The sequence below is a fragment of the Stegastes partitus genome, unplaced genomic scaffold (genome assembly GCF_000690725.1).
Source record: "Stegastes partitus isolate 25-593 unplaced genomic scaffold, Stegastes_partitus-1.0.2 Scaffold301, whole genome shotgun sequence".
NCBI classification, from domain to species: domain Eukaryota; kingdom Metazoa; phylum Chordata; class Actinopteri; family Pomacentridae; genus Stegastes; species Stegastes partitus.
Genome location: NW_007578032.1, coordinates 387,727 through 405,850, shown reverse-complemented (window position 1 = coordinate 405,850; position 18,124 = coordinate 387,727). Strand labels below are relative to the sequence as shown.

The window sequence follows — 18,124 nt, the reverse complement described above, 5'->3', positions numbered from 1 at the left end:
TTCACAGGGGCCCAACTAGAGTATTTGCAGCAGTTCATACAATGAGGATAATAAATTGTGTTTCCATTATTTGTGAACTATTATTTGTGAATCCAGAATTTGTGACGAGATCATTTCTGATATTGTAATGTCACCACAACTGTAAATATAACCGAGAAAACGGAAAACTCTCTGCAATAATTCAGTTGATACAGCAGAAAAAAACTCTTCTAGTGTCCCTTAAAAAGCAGGCAGGTACCAGACATGTCAAACACAATCATGCCACAGTGAGTGTGAACAGGAGATGCTGGCGTAACGATGCGGCAACAACACACTGCAGCAAACATGACACGATGGTCTGCTCTGAAGGTTTGTATGCGTCATCACGTCCAGAGGAAGCCGGCGAAGTGGGCCCTTCACCTGAACACAGCTCAGGAATGATTTCTACTGAGGCTTCTCCTGTCAGGGCTCAGCGTCGACGTATTTGTCACTTGGCAGACGCTTGTTATCCGGTGACTGACACCACGCGGACCCCAAGAGATGCAAACCCTGAGGCTCGGCAGGACGACGCGTCGGCTCGGAGGATTAGAACGAGCTGATGTGTGGAAGCTGCCACTGCAGCGAGTACACAAAAAAATCAAGGAGAGGCCTGAGAATATTGTTTAACCCTCCAAACCCCGACTAGTTTGTAAGCATTTCTTCAGCTCCTGTCACATTAGTAGTGACATTTTTTTCCTGCAATATAAAATCCTGTACCTCTGTGGAAACACAATCATGTCTACAAGCAGAGCAAACCCAGAATGTCTTGTGTGTCACATAGTCAGAATGCCATGACTGACAAAAAAGGGGAAAAAAAACTAAAGTTGCATTTCTCTGATCGTGTACTTTAGATTTCTTTTAAACCTGGAATCAACATGTCTAACTTTTTCCAAGCACCCACACCAATAGTATGTCCAACACTTAAAAAAATAATGATTTCTCTGCATCCTGCAAATCTTATTTATATATTTGCAACCTCAACAAACTAGGCCTATTTCACACTATATAAAGCTAAAAATCCAAACTTTTTCCTGTTGTTTTTACACTTTCTAGCTCTGATAATCAATTATTAGTTTCACAAGAACTGAAAGAAAAAACTCAAATCCATTTTCCAAGTACCCACAAATGCCAAAGCTGGACAAAGACTGCAGACAGGCCTCTACATCTGTTTTACAAAGATGTTTCACCGTGCTGAATGTATCCTCCAACAACTTGCTTCTCTGTACACAGTTTTTGAGCCATGCTGCATTTGTTTTATTGATCTCTCTGAATAGTTTCCATACTTCTCTTCTATCTGCTCTGTGTAACACTGCCTGCAGTTAAGCCGAATCATGTTCAGATTTTTGTCATGTAGCTGTTGGTTGCAGCTGAATCACTTCTTGTTTCTCAGTTCTGGTGAGGAGTGCAGATTTTTGAGGTTTTTACAGAATCCAGTTGGTGTAAATGTTGTGTTTTTTGGCATTTTTTTTTTAAACAAGACACCTAGAATGAAGTGATTTTGATGAAATATTTCAAGTTTAATCTTAGATTTGGCTAATTTTCCTCACAGAGCTGATCATCACACATAATGAGGTTGAGGACTGTCGGAATCTCAACAAATTGCCGATTTTTTCAGTTTTTACAGTTTCTCTGGCTCTGATAAATGGTGTCATTTTAGTCTTTTTTTTTTAAAGACAACATGTCTGTCAAACCTGCAGGCGGGCTCTGGGGTTCAGACGGTTTAGACAAACTAACACTACTGTAACATCAGCTTGTCCAAAGCCTTGTTGAAGATGCTCTGATATATCTCAGAAGCTGACCGCGCTTTTCTTTTAAATATGAAATGCATAAAAAGAATTTCTAAAAAGCCCACGACCTTCGTCTTTCCGTGCTTATTTTTCTTTTTACATACCCAACAAGGAAACACTGGATGCAGCCATGGCAACAGAAAAGAGTTTTATTCTCTCACCTGTAGGAAATGTTGAAGCCGGTCAGGTTGTAGGCGGCGTCGCTGAAGAAGTGCAGCAGAGCGTAGCCGGACTGAGACACCACCTCAGGGACGGTCTCGTTCCCGTACCGCTCAGGAACAATCAGACCGCTGCAATAACAACACAAAAAATGGTTTCAGTGCCACTTATACATATTTTACTCCACATGTGACTTGTTTTTTAAGTCGGGTCTTTTATTTTGTAGAGTTTTTTTGACCAGTATTAGGTGGTTTGCAAAATATTCCTTCCTTCCTAGAGTCATGGGATTTAAACAATGGGTCAAAGCTCTTCACTTCTACACAAGGGACAGAACTGAACTTTTTTCAAATGTTTAAAAATGAGAAAAAAATAAGAGTTCACTCAGAGGCTTCCTGCGATCGCATCAACACCAACCTGAAGGCGGCGAGGAGCGGCGCGTAGATGGAGTCGCCGTCGTACACGTAGAGGTGATCCCAGCTGCACTCGGTCGCAAAGTGGTTGAAGCGAAGTCGCAGAATCGTGTTGGCTCTGCGAAAACAAAGACACGCGTCAGGGCAACGACACAGTAACAGCAAACAGACATGAATGCTAACAAAGCTCTGCTAACGGAGAAGCTAAAAGGCCTCCTGCGTTCTGAATCACTGCCGAAGACATTTAACAGCACAAAGTTTTCACTGATGAGCAGAAATCCGACTATTATTTCACTTTTGTGCAGAGCTGGAGCCGTTCACGCTCTGAGAAACTAAACACAAACTTCTCTCTCTGCTGGTTTGATGTGAATATTTAGAAACCTTCACTTGCCATCAAGAATATTTTGAATTTCCAACCATGACGAATGCATTCCATTTATTTTCCCATTCATTAATATGCAGCGTACGTGGAGCCACAGTTTAAAACATCAGGATCACTGTACAGCTCGCTAATTGTCATTAACGTTTCAAATCAAATTTTATTCTTTGGCTGCAGGTTTTCCAGAGTTACTGTTTTGCCAGCTCAATGCAAAGCCCGCTTTCACTGCACAATCACAATAGGCGGGATTTTAAGAACACTAAAGGTGGATAATTAACTCCAAACAACCCCCACAACGGCTCTTTATTTGCCTAAAATCACGAGAGCAGCAACAGATTAGCGCACGCTGCAACGTTATATTCTTTTATAATCTCACTTCAACTGTGAAAAACAAATAAAGCGTCCATGGCCGAGAGTTTTTACCACCAAGGACAGACAACACAGGAAGAACAAGCTTGTTAGTATATTTTTAAATTCAGACGTTCATGAGACTGAACAGAAGAAAGAGGAACACAGAGGTCTATTTAGATGTACAGAAAACATAGAGGAAATGTTCAGATTAGTCACTTTTTTCCTTAATTAGAATTTAATCGTGGCACTTCCTCCTCCGACTAACGGACGGCGGCAGCCTGAAGGTTCGAGTACAAAAGAAGACTTGTGACGTGTAGATAATTAATCGAAATTACAGCAATGATTGAGGAGATCTCACAAAGGAGCGTCTTATTCTAACTTTGTCGTCCCTTTAAGCAAAACACACCAGACAGTCACATCGTGTCATCTCAGATTTCTATCTCTGCAGCCTCTAACTAACTTCTGTAGAATACTTGTGGCTGAGTTTTGAGGATTTCATTGGTTTCCATACATGAGAGTTGTTGGAATTCCCCCCCTTAATAAAATCTAAGAAGCCAAAATCTTCAGAATTATCAGTCTCACAGCCATGAAACTTGGTGACGAAACAGCTTCCAGTGGATACGAATGGTTAAATGGCTCCAAGATTTTAAAAAACGGAGGAAAAAAGTGCAAAATTTTCATTGGAGGGTTGGACTGAGGTCCCAGAAAGCTCCTGTAAGTCTCTATCTATGGATTTATCCATATTTCCAACAAAAATTCAGCTTTTGCTTGACTTTTTATCAACTTTTGAGGCCTCTAGCGTTAGCAGAATTAGATCTGTGGCAAATACAGAAAGCCAAGGTTGCAGTTTTTGATGAATAGGCCTCATATGTTGTTAAATTTCAACATGAGGACAACAAGAAAGCAATTTGTAGTCGGCACATATAATGACAATATAAACACCCCCATGCACACCAGCTTTTGTTGCCCTGCAAATGAGTCCACCTCAAATTCCACTGATGTTAGAGGCCTCAGCAGTTGGTGAGATGTCAAGCACAGACTAGAATTTTAGTCGAAAGCATAGATACATCCATACATACACATTTACAGGAACTTTCTGGGGCCTCAGCGCCACTCTTGTTCCATTTTTAACAACCAGTAATTAAAGATTTGGTACCTGCTGGAACTATTCAATCACTTGGATCTGCCAGAAACCATTATCCCAGAGTTCTCACCAAATTTCATGACTGTGAGAGTTTTATTTTAGGAGATAATGAACCTTTAAAATAGCTTGTCTGAGGGTAAAAAAAAAAACTAAAACTCCCAGATCTGAGAACATGAAATGAACACTCAACAGATCACAACAGATCTCACGCTTATTGAAACACATCATTGCCAGTGCTGTGACAACGAAACAGCCGATGAGAGCTGTACTAAAAGCTACAGAAGAAAACAACAAACAGACCTCAATGCAAACCAGTTGTTGTGCTGCTAACAATGAGTCCACGTCACCGTTCTGACATGTCAAAATATTTAAAAAAAATAGATCTCTGGCTTACAATACTGGACACTCATCAAATTAAACTGATGTTAGAGTCCTCAAAAGTTGGTCAAATGCCAACCAAAGACTGTGTTTTGGTTTGAAATATGGATAAATTAATATATATAGACTAATAGGAAGTTTCTGGGACACTGATGCCACACTTGTTTAAAAATTCTGCACTTTTTTCCATTTTCCAAGACCAATAATTGAAAAAACGATCATCTAATAGGAGCAATTTAATGCTTTAGATAAGCAGTAAACACTTTAGTCTGTGTCTTTACCAAATTTCATAGCTTTTGGAGTTTTATTCCAGGACATATTGAACTGCTAAAAAAAATGTGTGGTTTGAGTCCACATCTCCGTTTTGACATGTCAAAACAGTAACTTGGCTTACAATACTGGAGACACATCAAATTAAACTGACGTTAGAGGTCTCAAAAGTTGGTGAACTGTCAATCAAAGACTGTTTTCTTGGCACGAAATATGGATAAATTCATAACTGTACACATATGGGAACTTTCAGGATCATGAATGCCACACTTGTTTAAAAATTCGGCACTTTCTTCCTTTTTCCAAGACCAATAATTGAAAAAAATATCATCTAATAAGATCAATTTAATGTTATAGATCCGCAGTAAACACTTTAATCTGTGTCCTCACCAAATTTCATGGCTTTTGGAGTTTTATTTCTGGAGATAATGAACCCTTTAAACAAAAAAAAAGTGGTTTCAGTCCAAATTTTTATTCTGACATGTCAAAACAGCAAAAAACTGGAACCTTGGCTTACAATACTGAACACATATCAAATTTTACTGATGCTAAAGGCCTTAAAAGTTGGTGAAATGTCAATCAAAAACTATTTTTTGGTATGAAATATGGATAAATTCATAACTGTACATGTATAGGAAATTTTTCAGACACTAATGCCATGTTTGTTTAAAAATTTTGCACCTTTATTTCGATTTTCAAGGACCAATAATTTAAAAAATATCATCTAACGGGAGCAATTGAACATTTTAGATCTGCAGAGAACACTTTAATCTGTTTCCTCACCATATTTCGTGGCTTTTCGAGTTTTATTTCAGGAGATATTGAACCCTTCAGATGGCTTCCCCGCAAGACAGTTTTTCGAGGTTCTGAAAAAGTCTGAAATTCTCAAAATTTAATCTAAATATTTCACAGAACTTAGTGTTGAGTTTCAAATAATAACATAAACAAACACAATCTGAGACGGTGCAGCAGCACACTTCTTGAATTCTGTCTGCTTTGGACACCAGCTGACCCAGGACAGTCGTATTTTATGAGTTATTTGACTGCGTCTCAGTCCCTTCAAGCCGCTGCAAACGGATTCAACACACTTAACTGCCGGGGAAGCTTCTGACGGTTCAAAGCGAAGGCATATCTGAGGCTTATAAAACCCTCTTTAAATGTATTCTTGCCGGTTTGATGTATAGAGTACACGTGCCACTGCATTAACCTCCTGTTAAGAATGAGCTGAGGGCTCCGGGCGGCATATAAATGTGCCATCAGCGCCTAATGAAGCCGTCTGACGACGCGGCGGTGCGGCGATTAGAGAGGCCATCCAGGAACAGGGAGGTCACGGGTTCAACACCACGTAACATCCAGCAGTGTGATCTCCTGAGCCCGACATCGTCACTCGTGGCTAATCCCTCCTGATTGAGCGTGTTGGCTAAACGCCTAAAATGTAAATGTAATCAACGAGTTTATGGTCGGGCTAAGCTCGCAGCCAAAAAAAAATTAAGAACCAACGCTGTAAATCGATGCTGCGCGGCGCGGATGTGCTGACTGGAACAACAGAGGAGGAGTATTGGATTCCTCGCAGTTACTTTGCCGTTAATCGTCATCCATCACCTTCTGGATGCTGTAAATTTCTGACGGACCTGCAGTGTACGCTACGCACAAGATCATCTTCATGAGCGGATGTACGTTAAGCTGCAGCCTCAGGTTTCACAACTTATCTTTCAACTGTCCCAACTGAAAATTTTAAGGCATAAAAATATTGACGTTTGTTCAGATTTTTGTAAAATTTTAGCTTACTACATCAAAAACTCTTTTTAAAAAGTTTCCTGTCAATCAAATTTCAGCACATTTTTTCTTCATATTTAAATTTGAGGCTGTTTAAACGACAAAATCTCGGGAACTATTAAAGATAATTTAGTGGTAGTTTCATTATTAAACCCTAAAACAAATCATAAAATCTTTAAAACAATTTCTGCTTTGATTTGCCTGAAATGTTCATAGCATAAAACATGAATACTTATAAGCATACATGTGAAACTATAGCTTCATATATCAAATACTTTCTGAGATAACTTAGTGTTTTTTTGTTTGTTTTTTTTTAGTTGCCTCAATCTCAGCAGGTTTTGTTTTTTTTCGCAAATTGAAACGTGAGGCTCTTTCAATGAGCAATATCTCAGGAACAATTAAATCATTTCTCATCATGTCATTGATTTAGAATCTGTATTATTGGAAAAGTAGATTTAACAATCTCTGATTATGGCCGAGTTGAAAAATGACCAAAAAAAAAATCATGAAAAGTCCCATTTTTGAGCACATTAACTACACAAGTGACAATGCAGAAGTTAACTAGTGATATTTTCGTGGCTTACATAGCTGCATGTCACAATAATACAAAACAAATAAAACTTTTAGGACAAAATAAATGGTCAGAGAAGTGAAATTAAAGTTATTTTTGTTCAATTTTCACATCTGATTGAGCAGTTGCACCATAAAAAACTAAAATATTTCTTGTAGTCCTTAATATATCTGTGAAATTTTTGGGATATCTTTTTTTATATATGCATAGTTTTTTGTTTTTTTTAGTTTTCTGCAGCTCATCTGCGGTTGCTGGGGGAAAAAGTGTCTGTTATTTTTTGAGAATGTTTTTTTAAATTGTCTTTATTTTGCTTTTGAATCACAATTTAGTTGAGCACACCATTAGTTAAACTTGAATGAGAAATTTAGCCACTAAAAGCAGCTAAACTTTTAAATTTTTCCACAGAATGTGGATCCTCTTTTTCTATTTCTAGCGCTGTTAAAAGATTTTTTTCAAAATTAAGGACAAATTAAGGAATTCAATTAGCGCCAGAAAGATTTTCAGGGCTCTAAAAATCAGCTTAACTTCTGCAGAGACGGCGATCCGTGCTCCGAGTCGCCGTACTTACTGTCCTTCGATGAGCCAGGTGCACTTGGTCTTGTACTTGTAGTTTCCCGGACCGTCAGTCAGGTAGCCAGACGGTCCTGTCAGCCTGCGAGGAAGCACAGACAAGAAGAGTTTCAAGGTTACTAAAGAAGATGTAGCAGCTTTTTGTTGATGCGTCTTTAACAAGGTGAACTCCTGAAAACGGTGTCCTTTCACTGTCAAGCCGGGCGCGACTCCCATGCAGCAGGTGTGAGACGAGAAAGGAGCAGTTTGTGGCGCCGGAGACTCGCAGAGAAAACACACGACAACTCAATAAATGTTTCTCTGCTTCAACATGTAGAGTGATGAGAGGGCAAACACCAGATTATAAAACAGGATAAAGACAAGGAAACCCTAGTCCTAACTGATACAGTTAATAAACATTTGCCAGTGTTGTCATTTTGAACATGTTAGTGTTTAGCTCAAGGTTTCTATCACGGCTTTATTCTGGTCTCGTAGATTAAAAACAATCTATGAGGAGTGAAAACAATTGGATTAGTGGATAGGTAAAGAAACAGTTATTAATCAAGCAGCTGTTCCTGTTTCCAGCTTCTCAAATGTGAAGAAATTAAAAGATTTTTTTGCATTAAAGCCAAAAAGCTGCGACGCACTTAGTTCCTAACATTTTCTAATTAAATGTTTATTAACCGTCCATACTATACCAGCAGGTTTGAAAGACACAGTATCAATAAAAATTTTAATTTAATTCTAAATAATCATTTATAAGAGGCATAATTAGATCATTTATCATAACCAGATGCCATAAAAACAGAACGAATCATCAGAGTTTCAAGCATGATGTGTTGTTCCATTAGAAAACTTACAAAAAAAAAAAAAGCTTTCATCCAAAATATACAGTTTGCACCAGTTTGTGCAAAAACAAAAAAATCCTGTGCTCATCAGGGCAACTGGTGAGCCATGAGTGACTTTGCTACGACAAACTGTCATGTGAGAAAAAATCTGGGAATATTCGGCTGAACTGCAGGTTGTGTTTGCACAGAGCGGAGACAAGTGTGGAAAAAAATTAAGGAGATTGAGAGGAAAATAAAATGTGCTTAAGCAGTAAAAGAAATGCAGCTTGGTTCAAAAACAGATGGCAAGCAACGTACGACACCAACACGGAGTCCGATCAGAGACGACGCCGGCAGTTACCCGAGAGAGAAGGAAGCGGTACCAACGTAAACAAAGGAGGAGGAAGAGAACTGGGATCCATGCTGGGCTGAAGGCTAACCCCTCCAGACCAGCAGGACCGTCCTCCTACTCTCCAATGTCCGCCCTCTCCACAACAAGCTGGACGTTTGGTGAAAGAAACCCTCAGAGAGTGGAGGGACTGCTGTGTGTCTGCTTTAACAGAAACATGGCTCAGTGTCGGCATCCCAGACGGACATACAGCTGGAGGAGACGGGCAGGTAGCTAGATCTGAACTTTTCCAGAGCTGCTGCAGGAGCAGAACACTGAACATTGTGAGGGAGTCCTCACAGCCTCTCTATGAACTGGTTGAACTGCTGCCATCAAGCAAACGTTTCCGGAACGTTTAAGGAAGAACCTCCCAACTGATCAACAGCTTCATGCCACCAGCTGTCAGGACGCTGAACTGCTGATCCAGACATGCAAACACTTCTTTATTTAATTGCTTTTAGTTTTTGGATCCTGAAGAAACGCTCGCTGTTGCATGTACAGCAAAATGACAATAAACTCGATTTGATTTGAAAAATGTAAATATTCAAATATTTCCTGCGTGTGGAGCCACTATTTTACCCCTGGTGTGAGTAACACCTGTGGGCACTTTGAATAATGTACCTGCTGGTTCCAGGTTTGTTCAGTTTAAGGGAAACGTTTTTCTTTTGCACACTTTACGGCGTTATAACTGTGTTATGCTGCACAAAGACATTCTGAGTCGTCTCCACTTGGAGCCATTAGTGTTCTGCTTCCACAGAGGTGCAGGACTTTGTGTTGCAGCAAATAATGAGGCCTCAATATGAGGAAAAATACCACAAAACAGAACCAGAAACTGCCGGGGGTTCAGACGGCTGAGCAATCTCTGCGGCTCTGGTATCTGTTTTGTGTCGTGAAAACTTTAATATCTTATTAGCGGCGCAGAAGAAGCGATTACACACAAGCCGTGTTGCTACACAACAGTCAGCAGAGTGCAGGTAAACACTAACTCCACCTTTCAGTTCATGCTGCCCGGTGGTTGAGCAAGCGACAAATAAGACGGCAGAGAGCCGGGGAATGATTAAACCTCGCTGCAAATGATTATCCGCGGCCAGCAGCATGACGAGCAGCGGCAGCGAGCTCTCTAATAGTACAGTACGGCGCCCGGCCTGTTATTGCCCCGATCAATTCCAGCTTGATGACACAGCAGCAGAAGGGAGCTCAATTACACAGGGGACACTTAGATGCAGTCAGAGATTGTATCATTACTGCTGTAGGTCTCAGGGCGCAGCGACTCCAGCTAACACACCCAGGCTTGTTCCAAAACAGTCTCCCAGCACCGATTCAGACCAAAGTCCGCTGAGAAGGCTGCAGAGGACTCACTCCTCCCTGCTTCAGCTGCAGCAGACAGTCAGACAGGACGAGGAAAACAGCACCAAGTCATGCCTCTGTTAGGTTTTAAGGAATGTGCAGTGTTCTAGTCCCTGATGCAACACCATGAACTTGTTAAACATTATATCTGCTGCTCAGCAGGTTAGCACGTTAGCTGAAGGGACCCATCACTGCTGTGTGCTTGATTTAGCACTAACACAAGTGGACTGGTAGAGAAGCCCACTAGCAGGTTGGAAAGGCATGTTATCTTTTATTTAAGAAGTCAAAATTAGTATTATTGTACATGTATCAGGCCTATAAACTGTGAAACCAGAGAGAATCTTCCTTGAAATCATGCGTGATGTCCTGTTTGATCGGAAAATTTCACCAAATCAAACTTATAATCAGGATATTTCATCAAAAATCACTTTATCCTGCATGTCTCATTGAAAAAATTGCCACAAATAAAGTCTTTGCACCACTTTTATTAGCAAAAATGCTGTACATCTGTTAGGAAACGAGTAGTATTCCAGTTTAATGTGCAATACTTTGTGTTTAGTGCAAACTAACACGATAAACATCCTGCATGTTAGCATGTTAGCTAAACGTTGCNTCTGTGTCTTTACCAAATTTCATAGCTTTTGGAGTTTTATTCCAGGACATATTGAACCTATAAAAAAATATGTGGTTTGAGTCCACATCTCCGTTTTGACATGTCAAAACAGTAACTTGGCTTACAATACTGGAGACACATCAAATTAAACTGACGTTAGAGGTCTCAAAAGTTGGTGAACTGTCAATCAAAGACTGTTTTCTTGGCACGAAATATGGATAAATTCATAACTGTACACATATGGGAACTTTCAGGATCATGAATGCCACACTTGTTTAAAAATTCGGCACTTTCTTCCTTTTTCCAAGACCAATAATTGAAAAAAATATCATCTAATAAGATCAATTTAATGTTATAGATCCGCAGTAAACACTTTAATCTGTGTCCTCACCAAATTTCATGGCTTTTGGAGTTTTATTTCTGGAGATAATGAACCCTTTAAACAAAAAAAAAGTGGTTTCAGTCCAAATTTTTATTCTGACATGTCAAAACAGCAAAAAACTGGAACCTTGGCTTACAATACTGAACACATATCAAATTTTACTGATGCTAAAGGCCTTAAAAGTTGGTGAAATGTCAATCAAAAACTATTTTTTGGTATGAAATATGGATAAATTCATAACTGTACATGTATAGGAAATTTTTCAGACACTAATGCCATGTTTGTTTAAAAATTTTGCACCTTTATTTCGATTTTCAAGGACCAATAATTTAAAAAATATCATCTAATGGGAGCAATTGAACATTTTAGATCTGCAGAGAACACTTTAATCTGTTTCCTCACCATATTTCGTGGCTTTTCGAGTTTTATTTCAGGAGATATTGAACCCTTCAGATGGCTTCCCCGCAAGACAGTTTTTCGAGGTTCTGAAAAAGTCTGAAATTCTCAAAATTTAATCTAAATATTTCACAGAACTTAGTGTTGAGTTTCAAATAATAACATAAACAAACACAATCTGAGACGGTGCAGCAGCACACTTCTTGAATTCTGTCTGCTTTGGACACCAGCTGACCCAGGACAGTCGTATTTTATGAGTTATTTGACTGCGTCTCAGTCCCTTCAAGCCGCTGCAAACGGATTCAACACACTTAACTGCCGGGGAAGCTTCTGACGGTTCAAAGCGAAGGCATATCTGAGGCTTATAAAACCCTCTTTAAATGTATTCTTGCCGGTTTGATGTATAGAGTACACGTGCCACTGCATTAACCTCCTGTTAAGAATGAGCTGAGGGCTCCGGGCGGCATATAAATGTGCCATCAGCGCCTAATGAAGCCGTCTGACGACGCGGCGGTGCGGCGATTAGAGAGGCCATCCAGGAACAGGGAGGTCACGGGTTCAACACCACGTAACATCCAGCAGTGTGATCTCCTGAGCCCGACATCGTCACTCGTGGCTAATCCCTCCTGATTGAGCGTGTTGGCTAAACGCCTAAAATGTAAATGTAATCAACGAGTTTATGGTCGGGCTAAGCTCGCAGCCAAAAAAAAATTAAGAACCAACGCTGTAAATCGATGCTGCGCGGCGCGGATGTGCTGACTGGAACAACAGAGGAGGAGTATTGGATTCCTCGCAGTTACTTTGCCGTTAATCGTCATCCATCACCTTCTGGATGCTGTAAATTTCTGACGGACCTGCAGTGTACGCTACGCACAAGATCATCTTCATGAGCGGATGTACGTTAAGCTGCAGCCTCAGGTTTCACAACTTATCTTTCAACTGTCCCAACTGAAAATTTTAAGGCATAAAAATATTGACGTTTGTTCAGATTTTTGTAAAATTTTAGCTTACTACATCAAAAACTCTTTTTAAAAAGTTTCCTGTCAATCAAATTTCAGCACATTTTTTCTTCATATTTAAATTTGAGGCTGTTTAAACGACAAAATCTCGGGAACTATTAAAGATAATTTAGTGGTAGTTTCATTATTAAACCCTAAAACAAATCATAAAATCTTTAAAACAATTTCTGCTTTGATTTGCCTGAAATGTTCATAGCATAAAACATGAATACTTATAAGCATACATGTGAAACTATAGCTTCATATATCAAATACTTTCTGAGATAACTTAGTGTTTTTTTGTTTGTTTTTTTTTAGTTGCCTCAATCTCAGCAGGTTTTGTTTTTTTTCGCAAATTGAAACGTGAGGCTCTTTCAATGAGCAATATCTCAGGAACAATTAAATCATTTCTCATCATGTCATTGATTTAGAATCTGTATTATTGGAAAAGTAGATTTAACAATCTCTGATTATGGCCGAGTTGAAAAATGACCAAAAAAAAAATCATGAAAAGTCCCATTTTTGAGCACATTAACTACACAAGTGACAATGCAGAAGTTAACTAGTGATATTTTCGTGGCTTACATAGCTGCATGTCACAATAATACAAAACAAATAAAACTTTTAGGACAAAATAAATGGTCAGAGAAGTGAAATTAAAGTTATTTTTGTTCAATTTTCACATCTGATTGAGCAGTTGCACCATAAAAAACTAAAATATTTCTTGTAGTCCTTAATATATCTGTGAAATTTTTGGGATATCTTTTTTTATATATGCATAGTTTTTTGTTTTTTTTAGTTTTCTGCAGCTCATCTGCGGTTGCTGGGGGAAAAAGTGTCTGTTATTTTTTGAGAATGTTTTTTTAAATTGTCTTTATTTTGCTTTTGAATCACAATTTAGTTGAGCACACCATTAGTTAAACTTGAATGAGAAATTTAGCCACTAAAAGCAGCTAAACTTTTAAATTTTTCCACAGAATGTGGATCCTCTTTTTCTATTTCTAGCGCTGTTAAAAGATTTTTTTCAAAATTAAGGACAAATTAAGGAATTCAATTAGCGCCAGAAAGATTTTCAGGGCTCTAAAAATCAGCTTAACTTCTGCAGAGACGGCGATCCGTGCTCCGAGTCGCCGTACTTACTGTCCTTCGATGAGCCAGGTGCACTTGGTCTTGTACTTGTAGTTTCCCGGACCGTCAGTCAGGTAGCCAGACGGTCCTGTCAGCCTGCGAGGAAGCACAGACAAGAAGAGTTTCAAGGTTACTAAAGAAGATGTAGCAGCTTTTTGTTGATGCGTCTTTAACAAGGTGAACTCCTGAAAACGGTGTCCTTTCACTGTCAAGCCGGGCGCGACTCCCATGCAGCAGGTGTGAGACGAGAAAGGAGCAGTTTGTGGCGCCGGAGACTCGCAGAGAAAACACACGACAACTCAATAAATGTTTCTCTGCTTCAACATGTAGAGTGATGAGAGGGCAAACACCAGATTATAAAACAGGATAAAGACAAGGAAACCCTAGTCCTAACTGATACAGTTAATAAACATTTGCCAGTGTTGTCATTTTGAACATGTTAGTGTTTAGCTCAAGGTTTCTATCACGGCTTTATTCTGGTCTCGTAGATTAAAAACAATCTATGAGGAGTGAAAACAATTGGATTAGTGGATAGGTAAAGAAACAGTTATTAATCAAGCAGCTGTTCCTGTTTCCAGCTTCTCAAATGTGAAGAAATTAAAAGATTTTTTTGCATTAAAGCCAAAAAGCTGCGACGCACTTAGTTCCTAACATTTTCTAATTAAATGTTTATTAACCGTCCATACTATACCAGCAGGTTTGAAAGACACAGTATCAATAAAAATTTTAATTTAATTCTAAATAATCATTTATAAGAGGCATAATTAGATCATTTATCATAACCAGATGCCATAAAAACAGAACGAATCATCAGAGTTTCAAGCATGATGTGTTGTTCCATTAGAAAACTTACAAAAAAAAAAAAAGCTTTCATCCAAAATATACAGTTTGCACCAGTTTGTGCAAAAACAAAAAAATCCTGTGCTCATCAGGGCAACTGGTGAGCCATGAGTGACTTTGCTACGACAAACTGTCATGTGAGAAAAAATCTGGGAATATTCGGCTGAACTGCAGGTTGTGTTTGCACAGAGCGGAGACAAGTGTGGAAAAAAATTAAGGAGATTGAGAGGAAAATAAAATGTGCTTAAGCAGTAAAAGAAATGCAGCTTGGTTCAAAAACAGATGGCAAGCAACGTACGACACCAACACGGAGTCCGATCAGAGACGACGCCGGCAGTTACCCGAGAGAGAAGGAAGCGGTACCAACGTAAACAAAGGAGGAGGAAGAGAACTGGGATCCATGCTGGGCTGAAGGCTAACCCCTCCAGACCAGCAGGACCGTCCTCCTACTCTCCAATGTCCGCCCTCTCCACAACAAGCTGGACGTTTGGTGAAAGAAACCCTCAGAGAGTGGAGGGACTGCTGTGTGTCTGCTTTAACAGAAACATGGCTCAGTGTCGGCATCCCAGACGGACATACAGCTGGAGGAGACGGGCAGGTAGCTAGATCTGAACTTTTCCAGAGCTGCTGCAGGAGCAGAACACTGAACATTGTGAGGGAGTCCTCACAGCCTCTCTATGAACTGGTTGAACTGCTGCCATCAAGCAAACGTTTCCGGAACGTTTAAGGAAGAACCTCCCAACTGATCAACAGCTTCATGCCACCAGCTGTCAGGACGCTGAACTGCTGATCCAGACATGCAAACACTTCTTTATTTAATTGCTTTTAGTTTTTGGATCCTGAAGAAACGCTCGCTGTTGCATGTACAGCAAAATGACAATAAACTCGATTTGATTTGAAAAATGTAAATATTCAAATATTTCCTGCGTGTGGAGCCACTATTTTACCCCTGGTGTGAGTAACACCTGTGGGCACTTTGAATAATGTACCTGCTGGTTCCAGGTTTGTTCAGTTTAAGGGAAACGTTTTTCTTTTGCACACTTTACGGCGTTATAACTGTGTTATGCTGCACAAAGACATTCTGAGTCGTCTCCACTTGGAGCCATTAGTGTTCTGCTTCCACAGAGGTGCAGGACTTTGTGTTGCAGCAAATAATGAGGCCTCAATATGAGGAAAAATACCACAAAACAGAACCAGAAACTGCCGGGGGTTCAGACGGCTGAGCAATCTCTGCGGCTCTGGTATCTGTTTTGTGTCGTGAAAACTTTAATATCTTATTAGCGGCGCAGAAGAAGCGATTACACACAAGCCGTGTTGCTACACAACAGTCAGCAGAGTGCAGGTAAACACTAACTCCACCTTTCAGTTCATGCTGCCCGGTGGTTGAGCAAGCGACAAATAAGACGGCAGAGAGCCGGGGAATGATTAAACCTCGCTGCAAATGATTATCCGCGGCCAGCAGCATGACGAGCAGCGGCAGCGAGCTCTCTAATAGTACAGTACGGCGCCCGGCCTGTTATTGCCCCGATCAATTCCAGCTTGATGACACAGCAGCAGAAGGGAGCTCAATTACACAGGGGACACTTAGATGCAGTCAGAGATTGTATCATTACTGCTGTAGGTCTCAGGGCGCAGCGACTCCAGCTAACACACCCAGGCTTGTTCCAAAACAGTCTCCCAGCACCGATTCAGACCAAAGTCCGCTGAGAAGGCTGCAGAGGACTCACTCCTCCCTGCTTCAGCTGCAGCAGACAGTCAGACAGGACGAGGAAAACAGCACCAAGTCATGCCTCTGTTAGGTTTTAAGGAATGTGCAGTGTTCTAGTCCCTGATGCAACACCATGAACTTGTTAAACATTATATCTGCTGCTCAGCAGGTTAGCACGTTAGCTGAAGGGACCCATCACTGCTGTGTGCTTGATTTAGCACTAACACAAGTGGACTGGTAGAGAAGCCCACTAGCAGGTTGGAAAGGCATGTTATCTTTTATTTAAGAAGTCAAAATTAGTATTATTGTACATGTATCAGGCCTATAAACTGTGAAACCAGAGAGAATCTTCCTTGAAATCATGCGTGATGTCCTGTTTGATCGGAAAATTTCACCAAATCAAACTTATAATCAGGATATTTCATCAAAAATCACTTTATCCTGCATGTCTCATTGAAAAAATTGCCACAAATAAAGTCTTTGCACCACTTTTATTAGCAAAAATGCTGTACATCTGTTAGGAAACGAGTAGTATTCCAGTTTAATGTGCAATACTTTGTGTTTAGTGCAAACTAACACGATAAACATCCTGCATGTTAGCATGTTAGCTAAACGTTGCCATCACTGCTGTATGAAATGAAATGAAAAATGAAAATGTTGTATGTTATATGCTAAACAACCAATTTAGTACTACACTGGATGGTGGATAGGCACAGAAACACAGTTATTTTAGTTTTTGTATCATTAAAACTTTAACTTTTTGGGAGTTTTGGTTCCATAAAGCCTGAAAGCTGCAACAGATTTATTTTCTACAATTTAGAATAAAACTTTATTAACGTTCTGAACTTCAAAACCCACGAGCAGGTTGGAAAGACAAGTTATTTTTTAAATTAGTTTTTTTGAAAAGCCAAAATTGCACCATTTATTGAAGCCAGAAACTGTAAAACTGAAGAAAACCCTCAACCTTCTGACCGTCCTCGAATGAATCGTGTGTGATGTGCTGTTTGATCAGAAAACTTCATTTAAAAAAAATCACTTTAGTCTTTTCGTCTCTTCTAAAATTTGCCCAAAAAATAAAGTGTGGCACCAGATTTTTCAAAAAACTAAAAAATTCTGGGCTACTCAGTGCAGCTTATAAGCCATGAGTGACAAATACTCACATTCAGAGGAAAATTAAACATACAACAAATGAAGCACGGCTCAGTAATGGTAAACAGAGGAGCAAGTAGCTGGAGGATACATTCAGCACGGTGAAACATCTGTCTAGTGCAGAGTAGAGAGAAAAATGCAAAGAAGAATTCACCGTTCTCGCCCCAGTATTGGTGAATTTTTGAATAGAATTGTAGAATAAAGTGTTTCTGATGAAATATCACCATCTTAAGCTTAGATTTGCTTCACCTTCCTGAAGGAAAGTCGTGTCGCAAAGGTTAAAATCCAACAGTTCTTTGTGTTTTTACGGCTTCTGCGCCTGTAAACGCTTTTCAAACCTGCTGACAGGTTTTGGGGTTTTACAGGTTTAACAGCAATATAAAGATAAACGACAGTATGTGGAAGTTGCACCGCCTTTTACACATGAGGGCATGAAAAACATTCAGCCTGCTGATTTCAGGCTTTTCAATTTATACAAGATTTTCTTTTTCACACTTCATGGCATCATAACTATGTATGAAGTGTTTGCACCAGATTCGGTTAAGAAAAAAAAAAA

The 18,124-nt window shown here is 39.7% G+C and overlaps 1 protein-coding gene across 1 annotated transcript in view; it reads right to left on the bottom strand.

Moving 5' to 3' along the window:
• Window positions 1-18,124, bottom strand: part of atrn (attractin) — a 197,954-nt gene that overhangs the window by 164,059 nt on the left and 15,771 nt on the right. Inside the window, exons 2-4 of the mRNA XM_008283190.1 lie at window positions 13,884-13,967; window positions 2,379-2,492; window positions 1,967-2,095 (exon numbers count right to left, since the gene is read on the bottom strand). Coding sequence (XP_008281412.1) covers window positions 1,967-2,095; window positions 2,379-2,492; window positions 13,884-13,967 — 327 coding nt within the window. The remainder of the gene's footprint in view (window positions 1-1,966; window positions 2,096-2,378; window positions 2,493-13,883; window positions 13,968-18,124) is intronic.